General features: G+C 37.6%; 1 protein-coding gene across 1 annotated transcript in view; it reads right to left on the reverse strand.

Annotated features, from left to right (window-relative positions):
• Positions 1–20,516, reverse strand: part of pth1r (parathyroid hormone 1 receptor) — a 43,341-nt gene that overhangs the window by 5,748 nt on the left and 17,077 nt on the right. Inside the window, exons 2-8 of the mRNA XM_010767629.1 lie at positions 16,170–16,272; positions 9,133–9,243; positions 8,774–8,895; positions 4,961–5,055; positions 2,978–3,164; positions 646–799; positions 127–187 (exon numbers count right to left, since the gene is read on the reverse strand). Of these exons, the coding sequence (XP_010765931.1) occupies positions 127–187; positions 646–799; positions 2,978–3,164; positions 4,961–5,055; positions 8,774–8,895; positions 9,133–9,243; positions 16,170–16,272 (833 nt within the window). The remainder of the gene's footprint in view (positions 1–126; positions 188–645; positions 800–2,977; positions 3,165–4,960; positions 5,056–8,773; positions 8,896–9,132; positions 9,244–16,169; positions 16,273–20,516) is intronic.

Raw genomic sequence — 20,516 nt, forward strand, 5'->3', positions numbered from 1 at the left:
TTGAAGGAGAATTTCCGCAGATCCCACATCTGATTAGTGAAGTAAAACTACTGAGGCGAAATGTAATTCTCTCTTTATTTAAATTTACCAAGACAATATGTATTTATGTTTTTACAAATCACTTACTCTGTGTCTGCAAACGTGGCTCTCATAGTTGCCCAAACTGTCACAACCATAGCTGGTACTCCTGAGAAATACAATTAAACCAATTAAAGATGTTGTGATAAAATAGCCATTACTATAGTATATATATATAAAATAATCTCAAAAAGTCTTTTAGAAATCCATTATTTGTCAGTATTGGTAGAACCCGGGTAGCACAGCATCCACATTGTATGCGCTGTGCTCAAGTCACTTAAACGCACAGTGTGTACAATGCAGGAACTGTAAAGCCCATATTCAGCCAGTGTGTTTACAGGCATGAGTCATTCTCTACTGTCCTGAGCTATATATATATATATATACGGTCAAATAAATAAATACAATATCAGGGATATGACAGCAGATTTTTCTCTCTCTCTCTTTTTAACATGATTAATCAGACTATAACAACCTAAATATTTAATGTTTTAATTAGCATTGGCAAGTCCACTAATCATATTGCAATCACATGCATGCGTAGAATGTAAATGAAACATAACTCACCCCATCCAATCAGAGTAAATCCCCATAGATATTTTCTGTCTGAGAAGAAGGTCATAAAGATGAGGCTGTGGAGGTAAAGACCCTCCACAAGGATCCAGTAGTAATTGGTCGCCAGAAAGTACAAGAACAAGGTCACAACCACCTTGCAGCCGATCTATACACAAAAAACAGAAAAGGAAAACGGATTTAATCAATACCCACACCGACAAAAAGACCCACTTTTTGTACACTTTCCAGAAAACTGTAAGAGTCCATCTAAACAGACCGCTGCAGCTGACTGAATGCATGCTTTCGGAGACCCTCATTAGACCAAGAAAGTGGATCACATCTTTCCAGTTTTCAGATCCTTTAATTGGCTACCCGTGTGTTTAAGAATTGGTAACTTGATAACTGAAGATGATCTACGGGACATTCCTGGGAGGCTGAAATGAGGTCAACAAACGAGTTTGTGAAGCTTCTTGTGTTGATGTATTCATTCATGTGTATCACCCCGCTACTTCAGCAGTCAACACCTCCATCTTGGCAACTCCATCAACCTCGTCTCTGCTCAGATACAACATTGTATTAGCTAGAAACTATGGAGACATCACTTTGACGACATTGCTACAGATGAGATGCAGTTGGTGTTTGATGTCAGACAACATAATGCCATCTATAATCAGTATAGAAGGAAGAAGTTTCTTTCTGAGAGCGAACAGACTATAATTATACTGATTTGCACAAAAAATGTAAATCATTTAAATAGTGTTAGTGCTGTATTATTCACAACCTGTTAATTGTCTCTGACACAGTGTCTTGATTCATTATCTACACTTGTTGAAGCCCAAGCTTTATTCTAATGTTATTCTTTAAAAGTGCAATCACAAGTTAAATTGAAAAATGAACTTTTTATAGATAAGTATACATAAAATTCCCCTTTAATTTACAGCATTTTCTTGCTGATCATAATTTGGTGGAACAAACAGAGTCTAGTCAAGTCAATTATTGCTGTAGTTAGCTCCTCAATTTGGGTTTATAAATATAAATAAATAATAAAACCTATTATGTTCTTGTTGCATTGACAGAAAGTCCCAGAAGCCTTTAATTAATTCATTAATTTAGTCAGTCATCGGTTCGGCTCCACTTAAAGTCCACCTCCACACTGTGGTCTAGCTTTGGTTGTTCATCAATGTGTATTCTAAAAAGCATTTCCGGGCTACAGCAGGGATTTAGCCATGGGGACTTTGGATATTTTTGTTTTCTACTAACATAATTTTTTCCTATTTCTTCAATACAACTGATTTTAAAAGCTTGAGTATAAGGTTCTTGTTACGGACTAAAAATAATCCAGATGTTTAGGAGTCAGACAGTTTGATGATGAATGTTGATGAACATGCTGTCAGCAAATGAACTGTGCAAATGAAAGGTAAAATGAAACCTTTTAGCACTAAAACTATAGATCAACAGAGATATTTTTAATAGTATTAGTGTTGAACAATGGCCAATTTCTATTTTCATTAGAGCGTTTATTTGCTACATACTTGACTGGCAGTTCTGATTCCTTAGATAGAGAGGAAGTTCCGAACCAAAACAAATATGTACTTGAAGATCAAATATCACAAGTGCCTTAACAATTAAACATTCCTCCTAAATAATAATGTAAAAGTGTTTCCAATTGTAATAAAAATGCCTCGTTAATAAAAAACAAAAGCCAAAATAAAACTAGCCATTATTTAAGGCAAGAATAAACTCTTGCACAAATACAATCTGCACTGATGCAGGTTACCTAGAAGAAGAGCGATATCAATATTCCCTCCAAGTTTGCATATGCTTAATCCAGTAAAACACAATTTAGAGCCAGGATGTACCCACTAAATAAATTTCACAAATTGTTTGTTTGCGTTTTTAAGCATGCATGAAAAGTGGCCAGTCTTCACCCATTTTTGAAACCTGACTCTGAAAGGGAAAGCCAAGTACTGGCCTAGTAAAAGCTTGGCATTGTGACAAACCGTGCCGTTTATTTGCTCCAGCACTGGAAAGGTAGGTGAGACTTGCAAATTACAACTTCCTTTTTGGAAGCAAAACGTTAACGCCCAACTACATGATAAGTTAAATTATCTGTTCATGAAACACAATGAAACAAGGAGGATTCCTGTTAGGACTTTCATTAAAAACAGTTAATCCTTCATTGGCCTAATGGCACACTGTACCTATATCAATACTGTATGTTACATTGAAAAAGTACCATTATGTGTCTTGTCGCTTGCTGTGGCATACACATGATTTTCAGTGAGTGGTTTTCCCTCAATCTTTTCTCCGTTAAGGTCAGAGTGTGTTGTGCTGGTGTACTTACAAACTGTGTTTTGTTGGCTGGCGGAGCCTCAGTGATGGACTTGAGGTCTTCCACGGTGACTCTTTCCATGCTCTCTACGGCTGATCCAGAGTAGAGCACAACATCTTTCACAAAAATACTGATAGCTCTTAGCATGTAGGACACAAATAAGTGCATGTGGATGTAGTTCCTGGTGCAGTGCAATCGTCTAGGGAGAAAACAAACAAGAGCGGCAAGGTCAAAAGAGAGACCTTTGGTAAATTGTATGTGTGTGTGTGTGTGTGTGTGTGTGTGTGTGTGTGTGTGTGTGTGTGTGTGTGTGTGTGTGTGTGTGTGTGTGTGTGTGTGTGTGTGTGTGTGTGGGCTGGCACAACTTCATGTAATTGTGTGTAAGTACTTTCACACACACACACACACTGCAACAATACTCGTCCTAATTAGAGCCAGCTGAGTTCCACGCTGACTATAACACATTCTTGAGATTTAGGGGCTTGAGACGCACAAATATTGAATTGCTCCGCTCAAACGGAGCTGTAAAAACAAAATTGCAAGCATGTGTTGAGAAAAGCATGCAAATTTGCTTCCAGACAAGCACGAGTTTATCTGTCAAAAGTTCATCCAAAACATCCTGTCTGAGCATTTACTATGAAGCGGGCCTTTGGGGGGATGCTCCAGCATTTGAATATGCTATAAATATACAATAAAAGCTAATTGACTAATAAATCAACTGAATGTTCATAACATTTTAATTCATTCTAAAAGCCAACGTGAGCAATACTGCTTATAGGAGAAAAAAAATCTATTCGTTATGAGCTATCGAAAGCCTCATTAATGAGCTGAATATTTGGCAAGTTATCCTTAGAGAGATATTGATTTAAGGAGAAAACTAATCTAGTGCACATTTCCCTAGTGAAAAATTCTGAACACAACTTCTAATGTCAAATATCCCTTTTCTCTCCCTGGAAAACATTTACGAGCTCTCCTGTCTAAAAGCTGACATGTTGAAGGGGAGACATGGCTGGAGAGCTCTGGAGCACAGAGCCAGAATGTCAGAAGGGCCCATGGGATAACTTATTAAACTAATTTGGCCCATAGATTTCCTGGTGCCAGTTGGGAGCGTTCCTAAAGCCGTCTGACTGCCTGCCTGTATGGTAAGTCACGCTGGTGGGAACATTGGTAAACAGCGCCTTCACATCGATTCCTGATACTCCCCATGCTTAACATAAAAGCAAATAAGGACAAATGTGCCCTGCATTAATTAGCTGGGAAAAAAAAAACTGTTGCCTCAAAAATTAAATGAATTCAACCTTGTTTTAGTGTTTTTCTTTAATGATCAAATATATATTTAACATTCCTACAGTAGGAGAAGCAAAGCTGTTCAAATGCAATAGCTTAGAATTTCCCTCTCGATTATTCACATTTTTAAGCACTTCCCTATTTTCTTTATTTGTGGGAGTAGTAGAGGGAAAGGGCAAAAGGCTTAAGACCTGTAATCTTTGCAAGCATGTCGAAATAACAGAATCAATATCCGAGCTTTGGTTGTTGTTCATTGAGTCTTGAAATCAGCATGAAAATAACAAAGAACTTAAATGTCACAGACATGCGCTCCTGCAAGCCTGAAGGCAGATTCTTCCTCAAAGGTGGATATATCATAGTCTGTTAAAACTCAAAGTAAAGACCAAAGGTAATGTTTGATTCAGTTTGCATGCTTCGTGTTTTTGCCGTGACACACTCCATCGCATGCTTATAAAGGCTGTGGCATATCGCATGATTTCGTGAAAAGCCATTAAGCCATCACAAAATTAAAATGCTTTCTGTTATCTATGTTTGCGACGTATAACATGGTAAGACATTTTCATTGTGCCATCATGCCGGTAAACCTTTACACTCTGTTTCGATCCCTGCTGCAATGGCTCTACATTTATTTGTTCCCTAAAACCCCCTCTCTTGGGAGCCTCTGTGGTTGAAAGGATTAATTGGAACATTTTCACTGCATCGACTCACCGAAAATATCCCAAGATGACGACAGCAACCATGAGTGATCCCAGAGAGATGGAGTACCCGACTGTGTAGATGAGATACAGACGGTGAAAGACCTCCTGTGGAAAGAGCATTGTTTGTTACAAAATCAACAGGCTTCAAAATGGATAACAATCCTGAGACAGGACTACAGCACATCCTCCCTTAGTGCATTGTAGTGCCTATTCAAATGAAATACCTGCAGTTTGTGTCAAAGAACTCGAAAACAAACATACAAACATACGAAAATGTATGAATTGTAACAATTGCCTTAGTAAATAGGACATGTCGACAATAGAAAGTAACTAGATCAAAACAAATCTTGTGCTTGTACTGTACTTAATTACGATTTATTGTTTGCTCATCTGCTAACGAGCATGTTCAATATGCCTCAGTTACCGCAATGTAATGTCATTTAATGCTGCTTTCATAAAAAAATGTTTCCAACGGTTGGAAAATAACATAGATACTCAAAGGGGTTTTATTCCGTTTTACGGAAGCAGATACATTGAATATAGTTAACATATTTGTTTGTTGAATGTTTTTAGTTACTTGATTTAAGCCGCTGCAGCATCGGTTTATTCTTAGTGCTTAGTAACATTACTATCAGGTACATTATTATTGACTACCTTACTTAAGTCATGTTATTAGAAAGAGCATGTGTTTACAGCATTCACCCTATATTGGAATATCTTCCCTTTAAATATGCCATTGCCACCTGGTGACAGAAATGTCTCAAACACTCAGACGTTTCTGATGGAAAACAGCATTTGACATGGGTGGCGGGGCTGAGAAAGGCTGGGTGGGGCGGTTTGATCTTCAGTCGTGAGCTAGCAGCCAGAAGAGAGCCACTAACCCGTCCTTCTGTGCGTCAACATGCTGAGAAAGGGGGTTAAGATTCCCGTGTGACGTAACCAGATACTGCACTGCTGTTATCATTTAGCATCAGGGTCCTGTGCCAGAAAAATAAAGTTGGGTCTAAGTTGTGGTGGTGGTCTGCGGCATGGCAGTTGAGCTGTGTGGGGCTTTAATTTGTGCATATGTATTTGTCATTAACTGCTGCAACCGCTCCCTCGGGATCCCATCAACATAAACATGTGAAGTCATAGAGAAACTGAAGGGCGCCATGATGAGGTTGTGCCCACATCCTCGACACCACATTCACACAGCCGAGAGGAAAATGTATGTGGAACATACAGCTGATGATTTTACCAACCCATGGCACAAATGTGTAAAAAAAGTAATTCAACGTTTCTAAAAATGAGTAACTGAGTGAGTCCTCCTTTTCTCTTTGTCCCCTATTAGCCAAGTGCAAAACATCTTGTAACCACTAGCAACACTGCAGAATAAACACTAAACAACACCAACCTCTAATTTGGTAATAATACACCTAATTCATTAAAAGGCTATTGAAGGCTTTATATTGAAGACTGTACAAAAAATGTTTTGAGACCATAAAGAAAATCCAATAAAACTCCTTTAAAAGCCATGTCAGCATCATTAGGTATTGTCCACAATGCATTTTTTACTGATACACATTTGTCCATATATAAACAATAAGAGCTGAGTTAGTTCTATTTTGACCATTTATAGCCTTTACAGCAGTTTTCCACCCTACTTACAATACCCAGTAGTCCTATTCACTGCCAGTGTTATGTACTGACATCCAATCTTTACACAGTGATAGAGAAAGAAACCAAGCTGCGGTCAGGGTCACCTTTGTCAGTCACATGGGGAGGACGGAGGAGCAGGAGGTTGCCTTGCTTGCTTTGCAAAAATGTTCTCCACAAGCGCTGCGGTGTGATGGTGATGCCAGTGCTCTTATATTATTTATGATCCCACGTTTGACTCTCGCATGCAGACTCAGTTGGATTTTATGTTACAGATAGTTTAGCCCAATTATAAGGTTTAGGAACGCTGTGTTAGATATTAGTGGTTTAATATAAACAAGACACAATAGTGATGTTATGATTAGAAATTGTAAAAGTGGTATGATGGTTGTGATGTGGCCTTCAATATACTGTGTTATTTGTATCCCCATTGATGCTAATATATGATGTTATGTAAGTGTATTTAAAGTTGTTGCAAATGTTTGCTTGTATGAAAAGTACAACTATTGTATTGCAGACTGATATTACACAACAACTACTGTTTCATAGTACTGTGCGCATGTACATTCGTGGCAAAAATAAAGATAGAGAGAGGGTTTCAACTACTGATGTAGGCTATTCTCCTAAACTGTTGGTACTTATACCTAGGAAAGTAATGCAATATAACTTGTACTGTATATGACGCAAGTAATCAGTGAACATCCATTCCATTAAATTGTGAGACAGGATTGGTAATTTATGATAAAACAGTTGTGCTTCAGTCCTACTGCTATAGGTGAGGGTTGATGGATCCAAAATCGTAATATGTTCCCCTATAGGAGAACACTGTTTGTGTCCCGTGTGAAACAAGAAATCACTGTTGATTTATTTGTTACATCTGTATTTAATGAAGACAACTTGCATATTTATTTAACCCAAACCAACATATTTTCCGTATCCTATCTAAGTGGTTTGTTGCCTTGTTTTGCTGGACATTCAAAAATAACAACATAACTCTTATTGTATAAGGATACATTGACTGATGAGGCAGGCATGGAACAATGATCATCCCCATGTCAGCTCTGCTCTTCAATAATCATAAATCATAACCACAGCAAACGACAATAAACAAATACAAATAAATCACAAAGCTAGCCTGGGACTATTCAAGCAAGTAGCCGAAAACACAAAACACACACAGTTTCTGTTGTGCTTCTTCTGCAGCTGTTTTTGATTGTTTATGTATAATGATGATGCAATGACAAAAGTGTACCTCCATGTTCAACCCAATGTTTCAATGTGACAATGTTTTTCAAAGTGAGGTTCATAAAAAAAAATGGCTCTCTGCGTCAGGGGTAACAGACCTAGATTGGTAGCAGAGTGCTGTTCTGAACCCCATCAAACACCTTGAGGACACCTGGGACGAGGTTAGACACCCAGCTGTGAGACGGTTCTTATCACCAATCACTGGAACCTGGCTGCAGAGATTTGCTCCCATTCAGCCTGGTATCAAAATGTGGGTGTAATGTTTAGCTGTGCGCATACTTATGATAATTCAGGGCATATACATTTAACTCATTTACAAGATTTGGGTTCATTCATGAAAAACAACAAACAAAAAGCACTACACAACTGAGATAACTGGTAGCCTCAAATGGCTACTGTGGGACACTTCTTTTTTAAAGTTTGATTACTTCAATACCAGGAAAGCAACATGACTCCAGTACATGGAGTCATTTTGGTTTTCATCTCTTTTATCCCTGTGTAGGCTGCCGTGAAGTTGTCTATGAGGTTTAGTCATTATTGGTGACTTCTTAGACTTCTTTGAAATTGAATGCTTTTTGAGAAGTTTTGCAATTAGCAGTGTAGCAATCCCTTTAGTTTATACTGACATTCAGCTGATTGAAGTCTTATATTATCAAAAAGCCACCACATTGCCATACTGTCATTATCTTCCCGTCATTATCTCTACATTTCACTCAATAAGACTCATTTTCATTTGCACTGTGCATTACTTAGCAGGCATGCTGACAATGTGCTCCACATTTGAAAAGGGGTCGTAATTGCAGGTTAAAACGGTGCAACAAATGCTAGAGGCTGAAATATCTAAAGCATTACAATGAACTTGATGCATTGACAAAGGCTATTCTGGAGGAAGACACTGTAACTGTGACCATGAGCATGGAAATGGCGATGAGATGGACCTTACCCTTTCATGGCTAGGGTTGTAATGGAGGAGGAATTTTGAACATTCGTTATAATTGGCCCACGTCTTGTTGGCTGTGGCCAGTTCCCACGTTCCGTTGTTGTCACACCGACGGTATGCCAGTCCTAGACACCAAACAGAAAAGGCTATTTTTAATTACAGATTTTGACACTTGTTTTTCAACACAAGCAATTACTCATCCTCAGCTTGCTTCTTAATTGGACCTGAATAATTGTTGAACTTGAGAAAGAGGTTAGGAAGCCAAGTTATGATTACAGTACGTTAGCATCCGGGGCCTGGTGTTCTTTGAGCAGCTGGAAAAAAGCATTACGGTTTCAGCTGTGTCCAGGGCTAGGGCTCACCTTTATGGTTGAAGTCATGGATATACTCCGGACAGGTGGTTGATACAAGCTTTCCCGGAGGCCCTCCAGGCCAACAAACAATGCCGTCCCATTCTGGTGAGCAGTAACTTTCTGTGGAGACAAAAGCATTACTGACTTTTAAATCTAGAACCACAGAGTGTTGTTCGCCCTCTAATGCAGCATTACATGTCTGTCGGCATTTACAAGAGACGAAGTGCAGCATGTTGTCAAGGATTATGTTGTCCTTTGAAAAGTAGGCCATGGTATGAACTTTACACCGTATGTAAATCAGCACTGTTAAACAGCCTTGTAATGTGTGGTGAGTCTTTGTTGTGTTTAAAGAAAGCCTTGGTTATGGGGAAAACAAACACCCAATCATTGCTCATACAATTAAGATTAGCAAAAATTCTAATTTCCCACATGCAGATAACAAGTTGTCCATTGAATCTGGTTTGTTGATTAAGGCTTGTTTGTAAGTTGCAGTATATTTAATGAATGTTTTCTTCTTGATAGCATCATATTGTTTTGTTGCTGTATGGTATTCATTTCAGATTGGATCTCATTAAAAAAATATCTCCTGCCACACTGCATCGTAGTACCCTTAGTATCTTATTATGGCGAAATACTAATGAGTGGTGGTTGTATGCTTGCGTCAACAAGACTTCATGATGCAGTTTACATCAACTTCTTTCCAAAAATGTCATCACTTTATAAGTTTTATTTTATTAGACATTTGTAAAACTATCATAATAAGCATATTCATTTTGTTGTTGTTGCCAAAACCTTGTTTCGTTAGATCGCAGTGATCTTGGCTTTTGACCACCTTAACCCAATAAAATCATCCCTGACTCCAAGCTGACATTTATTTGTGACCATCCACAAACATATAATCGCCTGTTACAAAAGCATGATAAAAGCTATGTTGAATATAGAAATGCAAAAATATTGGAAAGTTTCCCTTCTGTCTCATTAGTTTGGTATTGACAAGCACTAATGAGGCATGCTAGTGAACATATTTGATTTTAATATAGATTTTCTTCTCTTCAAATTATATTCAAAATATGAATTGCCTGGTTTACTAACTGTAACATTCAATTAGTTTTTGTTGCCAATTATTTTATTAATCAACTTACTAATGGATCAATTTTTAATTTTCAATTTAATTATCACGGCTCCCTGGAGGTCGAGGTGTAATTTTTTTTCATATCTCTACTGTCATTAATAATAATCAAAAATCGAAAATGATCATATATCTTGTGGAATACCTCATCCCTCTCCTCGTTTTGGTCCTTAATGAACAGACATTACGAGTCAAAACATGTAAAAAAAAAAGTTTAAAAAAAATCCATAACATCCGGTTACATTTCACATAGTTGTGCTTTTAATTACAGGATTGGCTGATCAGATGAAACATTCAATTAAAGATTCACATTTGTGAAATTGTGCTGAGGAATATGTGAAAAGTTGTGCAGGAAGCTTCAAGACTGTTTACTCTGTGGTTTTCCTGGAGATCACTAAATCTCTTTCATCTATTTTCATGAAGAATGTACAACATGAGACTTTGTAATAATATATGTCTACTTAGTTCAGACAAAGAGTTGCATGTTCAAAGGAAAGAAAAATGTAATTTCCGACCGTAGAGGCCCCTAATTGTCAGCTAAACCGTGGACCTCAGCACTTGATAGTGGGAGCAAAGTCCCTTTCCCCACAGATTCCTGGCAAAAGCCTCCCTTATGGCTTGGCATCCATATTGTATTATTGAAAACATCTGCCCAACTTTGACCACTAATAAGTAGTTAAGGATAAAACTAAAACTATCCTCTCTTTGCAGTAGATCCATTATTTTTCTCATTCCTATAATCAAACTATTCAAAGAAACATCTGAAGCCATGACGACATGCTTTTTATTTGCCTGTCACTTGGAGCGCAAAATTAAAGAGCTGACTGATTCCTACAGATCTCTGGTGGTTGAAAAACAGAGTTTAGTTTTGAAAATCACGCAGACCACACATCCTGGGAGTAAAAGCAAAATTGCTTTTCATTTTTTGCCATAGGTTTCATTACCATCGGACCACCTACTAACAGGCTCAAATTAAACACAGAACACATGCACATATATAATTTCCCGTTCATTTCTTGACCACGATTTAAATATAAACTTGACTACGGAGGGACTTTGGTAATAGTGATGTCACTGGGGTTTTAATACGGTTTTCTTTCCCCCAGACTCATTGGTTTCTAACCTGCAGATGTCAAAACACATATTGCATTTTCTCATGATACATGCAACCTTTTATAATGATCGCTGATGTTATTCTACACGCAAACCACAAGCTTGAAGGCTGAGCTATTTTCACACTGCAAGGTCTGGGGCATTGCACCCACATCCCTCCACTGTCCTCTCCAAGCAAACCTCAGTGTTTCCCTCAATGAAAACCTTGTCTTTGCGACGCAATGGAGATTTTTGTGTGTTTAAAGCACAATTGAGAAACAAAAACAAATAGATAAAATGCTGAAATCGAACCAAAACTATGGTTTTACCCACATGATCATTTGTTTTCTCTGGACCTAGACTTGCACAATCAATTAATTACAGAGCAAAACCTACATTTCAGACCAAGCGTTTCTACTACAGTCCTCACTACACATCTCCTATAATAGAACACCAAATGTTTATACAGTGCCAGAAGAGAAAAAAACATATGGGGGTGGTCAGGCTGGACACAGGCAAGACAAATACTGAAGTAAAGCAAAAACGTCCTAAAAAATGCAATTTAGCTGCTATTCTCCAAGCTACCTCATCCCAAAGATGGTCACATCAAAATACAAGTGGAATTTCTTTTTTGGAAAATCACAAGAGGGAGTTCTGGCAAAGTCCTAATGACCACTTCAAGGAAAACACTTTTACATGGGTCACCAGAAAGCAGAATAAATGCTTTCCTTGAACTGAATCTTAAATCTCGCAGCAGGGCCGGCCCTTAGGCGAGTATAGGCGAATGCTAAGGGCGCATCAACCCATCGGGGGCGCCAAAAATGTCCCGATTTTGGATCAACAAAGTACATCTTATTATCTTATACTCCCCCCCCCAAAATCGAGTTGAACTGCCCCAGCCCCAGTAAAACCAGAGGTTTATGTGAAATATTTCTTTTTTTGAAACAATGGTTTTAGTGTGCAATCATAGGTTTTAATTTTGTATTTGTGTTAATTTAAAATAAGCTAAAATCTTGCCTAGGGCAGCAAATTGGCCAGGGCCGGCCCTGTCTCGCAGCCTCCTAAATTATACATTAATCAGATTTCAAATGATTTCCTACGGAAGAGGATTAGGGCGACATTAAAACATTTTTTGTTCTGAGAAAAAAGTCAGAATTGTGAGATTAAAGTCAGAATTCTGACTTTTTTCTCCCAAAAAAAATTATGTTTTTTTGTTCTGAGGAAAAAGTCAGAATTATTTTTTCTCCAAACAAAAAAAAAAGTTTTTTTTTCAAATCCTCCTAAAAAAAAAATCATGTGGCCCTAATCCTCTTCCGTAATTTCCACATTAGTTATAAACCAAAAAATACATGAGACTCTTACAGTAAGTTAAATTCAAGGTGAAATTATGTCAAAGCAAGCCATGTGTTGTTCAGTAAAAAAGAAAATCAATTCAAGCATGTTAACAAGCACATATTGCTTATAAAGGCATACAACAACCACATCAGGGACTCTTTTTTTTAAGGTAATATGTTTATTTTAATTGATTGAACAATGTGCAATTTTCTGAAAGAGGTCAGAAAACAGCCCCCACATACAGGAGGAGTCATACTCAGAGTGTTTGCCCGCAGCATCAGGTATGCAGATCAGCTACTGTGTGATGTGCTAATGTGCCCTGAAACTTCACCTCAAGCACTTCAAAGATACCAGCAGGACCTTTCTGATTCAGTGTTAATCACATTATGTACAGACACATTGCCACGAAAGGATGTCAAGTTTATATTGGGCTGATATTTGCCCTGATTTATCAACGATAATTTAATTTGTAAAAGGTCAAATAAGTTTTGTAGGTGTTTCTTCGGGACTGGTACAACTTAATTGTTTTTTGTAATAATTAAAAACTGAGCACATACTCACTTTGAGAAGCTGTTCATAATATTTAGCATTAAACCCTAAAAACGTGTTTTATAAATTATTTTAAAAGTTTGGAAATTAATAAATGTATTAACTTATTGTTCAAGATACACTGCAAAAATAAAGAGCAATTACATCTCAATTAACAATTAAAGGACTATATTGTAATGTTAGCAAAAATACTCCCTTTCGTTTTAACAGTGAAGATTGGTCAGTGTAGTAAATAAGAAACTTCCACTAGCAGTAATTTAGCCGAGCTTAGCATGCATTCTTAACAACATTTAGCAAGGACGATTCTGCTACTGGGCAAGGAATATCCAGAATCAAATCAAATCAAGTTTTATTTATATAGCACATTTCTAAACGATTTTTGGTCGAGCCAAAGTGCTGTACATATAATAAAAATAGCCTACAGTAGAGACACTTTACAGCTAATACAACAGCAAAAATTGTTCAGAATATCAGTATGAGAAAAACGACACCCTCTGTCCTTAGACCCTCAAATCGTACAAGGAAAAACTTATGGAGAAAACCCCACAGTTTAAAGGGAAAAAATGGGAGAAACCTCAGGGAGAGCAACAGAGGACCTGCTCGAGTAGCACAGAACATACTGTAACACCCTGTTGTTTGCACAATTCGGATTAAAACAACTTGATATTGTAACCTTTAAAGCACGGTTAGCTGTTCCCAGTCTTTATGCAAAGCTAAGCTAACCAGCTGCTAGCTTTAGCTTGACATTGACATGAAAGTGATAGGCTATCAGTCTTTTCACATCTTATTCTCTACAATAAACCATATTATCTCATTATCATGTGCCAATCATATCTAAATCTCATCAAGACTATTATTGGGTTTGAACTCAATTCACAAATAATATGTGAATAAAAAGACAGCTGCAAATGTGCTTGGAGGTTGCTGGTGGAGTGTGACACGAGGCATGCTAGTCACTTTGACATGTCGGGATGGATTAGGCATGATCATGGTGGTCAGATGTGCAGCACGCCTCTTATCTGAGAGAGACCTAATGTATGACTGACTGCTGTGCCCTGCATTAGCATGTACATGCCATCCTGTTAAATACGCTTTGAGAAAAAGCACAGCGTTGTTATATTATAAGCCTTTAACATCTTTCACAAGCTTCTGGTTGGCCCCTTCATTTCTCAATAGTAGCAATTGTGTATGTCTTCAACAACTGAAAATGGATTTTTATCAAAACCATGAAAAGTTGGGACAATACCACATGGGGAAATGGACTGTGACTAGTGGGAATGGTCAACAAAGGCTTTTGTGTTCTCAGCCTTGAAGAAAACATTTTTAATGATGTGTTTCATTCACAAGGGGGTAGCGTTTTGAGGGTCAGATTATTCAATGTGACCACAATGCACTGGGGTTAAAGAGAATGTAATATGATTGGTTTGGCTGTGGAACCCAAAATCCCTCTCCGAACAATCAGCAGGGAAATGACAGTAACCACAATGGGATAAAGTAGATGTTGGGGTCTGCTGGAAAATACTGCCCTTAAGAAACCCATAAATACACAAATACACTCGAGCAGGATCTGCTTCGCCTTTCAATCCCACCCTCAGGAAAGCCACAGGGAGGACAAAGGAAAGAGGAAAGTTAAAAATCAACTTACATTACACATTGAACTGCCTGACCACTGCTCCGAATTTTATTAATTTTTTTAAAGGCGAAACAGCCTCCTCCTTCTATCTTTTTATTTTATTATTTTATTTAGCATGAAGGTCGTTCTGGAAGAGTGAACATCATCAATCACATTCAGAACAAATCACCAATCACTTTCAATCAAGACAACACGGCAGTCTTCACACTCACACTCTCACACTTTGAGTTATGTTTCTGTGGCTGGCTTCACTGTTGATTCTCACAGTTCCTGCTACACTTTATATTTTGTGTCGATTTATTTCTACCTCCATCAATCCAGAATTGTTCCAGGTCCTCTTCCTACATTTTATCTGCACCCTTTTCATTGAGTGTTATATTTCATGCACTTTAACCCCACGGGGGATTAATGGCACTCCACATTAAAACTCTTAACATGGAATTCATTGTGTTGCCCCCTCAATAACTGAGCCTATTCTGACAAATGAAACCATTTTGCGCTGTTAAATGGCATCGACATTCTTTGAACTCTGAGAAATTATTTGTAGGGAGTGGAAAATCCAAACAATTGGAGAACCAATCAAGGCTAACGAAGTGGGACCCTGCCATCACGGGAGGCCGTCAAAATCTCTCGTATCCTACTTGATTAGCTTTCTATAGTGTTGCTAAGCAATACATTCTGGTCAATATACTCAAACCATGATGGGCAGGCCTGTGGATTTGTATCTGTTATCGATACAAAAATCAAACAGCAATACTGTAACCCCCCTTTCTTAAATCTAGTATTGCATGACAAAATCACTATGTGGTTAAAGAAGGAAAAACGATAGACAAAATTGAGTGATTGAGTGATTAAAGATACCCTCGCAGCAAAAAGTGCTCTGCGGCAAAAAGAAAAACCTGCAATAGGATTAACAATTGTGATATTTCCTTTTAGCTTTCTTATCTTGAACCATGCTGTGTGGCTGCAGTCAGTCCACTGTTTTGCTGCAGACGGTAATATCCAAACAATAATGTCATATTGTCTGTCATGACACTTGTTACAGACGTGCATGGGCCCTTGCTGATGAATACTTCTGACTGTTGTGGTCGTTTTACTTCTATTATATATATTTTTTTCAGTTTAATTCACCACACTAAGCTTTATTTTCCACGGAGGGCAATTCTGGTGCAGCAGACACATGGGTGAAACATATTGCACAATGTTAACATGCTAAACTTCAATGTTGAACGTTGTGACCCTGCATAATAACCATGTTATCATTGTCATTGTTACCACTTTACAAAAGCATATTGTTTCTCTACTCACCAGGAACCTTCTGCGTTGACTTGTTGTTCTCCTCACACTTCTGTTTGGCTCTGAACAAAAGGCCTATCTGCTCGTCTCTCGTCAGCACATCATCTGCGTGAGCCTGGAAAATTAGAAAATGACATTTGAGTTAATAAACGGAACATTTGAGTTTGAATGGCAGTGAGGTGCAAGACTCATGTAGTAAACCCTGAGGTCTACCATGGAACAACATCATTAAGCAATATTGACATTTTTTACACATCCAAAGAGGCTTTGACATTAAGACTCAACAACTGGTGATGCCTGATGGATCTGAAACAATGGAACTTGTCTCTTATAGAATATAAACAAGTAGGACAATGTGATTGAATCAACAGGGAAACTTTGTTACCAAACTATTATTATCATTATGATCAATGAGCAGATCTTTTAATCATGACTGACACTGATTCAACAACGATATATGCATTATCTAAAAAAAAAATGTGGTATTGAATTTAGTTGATTTTGATACATTGAACTTATAATTTACGACATTTCTTCGATCTCCCTTTCTAGAGATCATCATTGTAATTTTCCTAGAAACTGCGTCACAGGCACTAATGTTAATGCTCTCATCAGTTGGCCATCGGCTCAAATTGTGCTACCTCATTTGGCAATAGATATTCACTTAACAGACAACATATTTGAGATTGTTACTTTTTATTAGACTTCTCTTAACCTTACTGACTGTAACTCAATGTTAGATTGACAACTTTTGATATCTCCAGACATGATTTTCTCTTCACAGCTGCTTCAAAACCCTCCAGCCATGGGTTTCCTCATCTTTGGTCACAGTGCTGCAGGCAACACGATCTGAATCTGGTTTCATTCTGTGAAATATTCTTGAAAATGTACACTGCTGACATTTTCTTTTTTTGGAATATGAGGGGAAAGCAACAGTTATATAAACAGTTTCCATTTCACTCTTTGTTTATAGTCCCAGTTTGTATTCCTGTGGTTGTAACAACTGTGTGGTCATTAATCGAACTCGACAAATGTATAACACAAACAAACACACTATTATTTTCCTAAAATGTTCTCACTCTATACGTCTCAGCTTTTGAACATTGTGTTAGAGAGTGTCGTGGAACCTCAGGTGTGGTTTTTCCAGTCATGAAAATATGTTCCATACTAATAGGTCACATCGCCTGGCTCTCTGTTTCTCTGAGGATCACTCTTGGGCATGACAAATGTGATTTTATTGAAAACGAACACATTCATTCTTTTAGTGTGACAAGAAAAGAGGAAATAAAAACATAGAAATTCAAGCCTAGTTCTGAAACTAAAGCATGGATCAGCGCACAAGTCACGACCGTCTGTTATAAGGGGGTTTTCATGGTGCTTTGAGCCAATACTGCAGCGAAATGAAATATGAAAACACAAACGAACGTGTATGCCATACAATATGCCTGGAGGTATGGCTAAAAAAAAACTCCTAGTCTTATCTTTTTGGTTCAGTGATGCAGAGCAAACAGTACAAACTAAAGACAGACATTTGCTCACAGCAAACCTGGCTGCTGCTATGTAGAAATCTAATTCTGCTCACAGGTTTTACAATGAGACAGGGAAATATGTTGACAAGCGGCAATTTAGTCCCAACATCCGAAGAAAAGAAAAAAAGAGACAGACTGAGTGAAGTGGTTACGTCCATACACAGATACAAATAACTGAATTTAATATGTTCTTAGAATATAATTCTCATATTCAGGCTTTCTGTAACTACAATGTGGTGCGGATGATTTGTCCATTTCTCCCTTGTTGATTTCAATCTTTCCAACATGATTATTTTGTTAGATATGTGCATATGAGATGTTTTCTATCTGTGTTTTTGGTCGATTTAACAGCAAATCTTATCACATTTTATCTAAATTCTCTAAAATATAAAAAATATAAATACCCCTGTTGGAGCTGTTTCATAACTTATTATGTTTTTTGGATTATTACTACATTGTAGCGTTTGATTTGAAGCCGGTGAAGTTGGAAAAGTACATCACATTTGCATTTAAAGTACAGAACTTGATTTAATACCAGTATATATTTTAGTTAATGCATGATTATTGTTGCACCATTGAAATGCTGGTACAGTTATTGTAGTTATGTACTACTACACCAAGCAGGATGTATAGTTCTACAGTTGGCTGCAACCAATGACCTGAACACCATCTCTTTTGCAGCAAAGCAAAGTTTACTTTCTTCCAGACTTTTTAAGTTCTCTCTAGAGCCTGTTTAAAGTCCACAGTAAGCTGCAGAGGAACTTCTAAATCTGCGTGCTGAGAGAAAAAGTAATTTGGGAACAAAGACGTATACATTGTCTCTGATGCAAGCGCGTCATTTTGTAAGCTTAAAATGATACTGTAAATACCAAGCTGTCGTGGATTTGCTGCACACAAAACCATAATACCTCAATCCATCAACATTTTCACTACTCTCAGTCCTGAAATAAGGATGTCCAGTCTGAACGTTGAATAAGGTTACAGAATGAAGACGTTTATGGCTCTGCACAGTAAACAACCACAGATGGAACAACATTTGACCGCAGGCGAACAAGGATAGATACTACCTGTTTACTGTATACTAAGCCAATATAGAATATTCCACTGAACGCTGCTGAGGCGGTCACACTATTTTCATCTGAATAACCGGCTGGTGTTACTTAAGGTGAAAAGCTGAACCAACAGGAAACCAGAAACAGTAAATCTGGATGGTAACTGCTCTGAAAGGACAAGTGTCATTATCGTCAAAGCATATAAAGAACAGTATGAGTAGTTTGGCAGTTTTGTAATTGTGCATTTTCACATCTCGAATTTGAAACACCAAGCTCTTATTATGTTATAGATCAGTCATTTATATTATATGTTGAATTTTCTCACTTCAGTCAAACACTTCAAAGTGAAGTGATATGTTTATTACACTTCACTTACAATTTCCTTTTTTACACAAGTCTTTTTCTTTCACAAACCTGTCTAGTAAAGCGGCCGTTCCAACACATTACCAACACATTTCTTAACCTTTCTAGGTTAGTTTGAACCCCTGTAGAACATTCAACTAAAATGAGGCGGGGACTTTTGCGGTTTCTAACCCTTAAAAAAGAGGGACATTTATGTCTTTATCTGAAGACGCCATCTCCCACAGACATAGTAGAGTATCATTTACCATTTTAAGAAGAGAATCCTGTAATAAGTGTGCCCCCTGATTATTTCTGAAAACTAGTCCTCCTCTCCTGGCGAGACTCCAAACCTCCAAAGTAAACATTTACAGGGAGAAACATTGACATTCTTATTTACTGCATTTCACTCAAAACAGTAATCTTTTTGTCAAATACTTTTTGCATGTGTGCCAAAATGAAAATTTGAAAAATACACGCCATGTGTGTTTTCATCACCGGTCGCTAGAATACAAACGCCACTTGAATAAACCACACTTTTCTATTTGTCTTCGCAAACTGCAGCTTGATGACTTAGAGTGCAACGCGCTGCAAGGATATAAGACCAATATTGAGAGAACTGTTTTTAGGCTTGTGTGCAACACAGTGTTGAACCACTATGGCTAAATACTGACACTACAGTATATAGCATGTGATTGAAGGAACATTTATAGTTCTAATTCCAGCATTTGGTTTCTATATTATTTTAGTAACTTACAGTTTTATTTACTTAAAAAGGTTCAGCTTGACTGGTCCCATATATACAGTGTTTATTTGTAGATTTGTGATTATTTATAAGTAAAAAATACATGTATTTTAATGGAGTCACGTAGATAGACGGCATGCATACATGGAGTGGAGACACTGGGTTTCCGGTACATTACCAACAGTCTTGATTGTGGACAGCCTTGCGCTTTTTCTTTTTTCAAGAAAGTTGTGGTTGACCAAAGTCATTTCCTGAAATGCCCTACTGTGAATAAGAGAGCGAAATGCTGGAACTCGTAAGGTAGACATTCAATAGGGAGCACAAAGCTAAAAAGTTGAGAGTTTAAATGATCAGTAAAAGCTCCACTGAGTTTAAAGGCGTGCAATTATCTATCAGCCATGGATTGCAAGTCAAACACACCCTATAGATCATATTAGTAGTATCACAGACCTACTCTTAACACAAAAAAACTAAACTACTGAACAAAACTCTAAATCAAAAACTCATATCAAACCAGATTTAAAAAAAAAATCATGACAGCAAAGTATTGTGTGATTAAAAGTCTGTCAAATTAAAAATAAAACGTCTCATTATCGTGGTGGTGTGGATCGTTAAAATCACTCGCAGCATATTTCCACGTCTGAACACAGAAACAATGCAGCATCTTGATAATGAAATGCCTGCTTGCTGGCGA

This window comes from Notothenia coriiceps, unplaced genomic scaffold (genome assembly GCF_000735185.1).
Source record: "Notothenia coriiceps isolate Sejong01 unplaced genomic scaffold, NC01 NC01_scaffold00004495, whole genome shotgun sequence".
NCBI classification, from domain to species: Eukaryota; Metazoa; Chordata; class Actinopteri; order Perciformes; family Nototheniidae; genus Notothenia; species Notothenia coriiceps.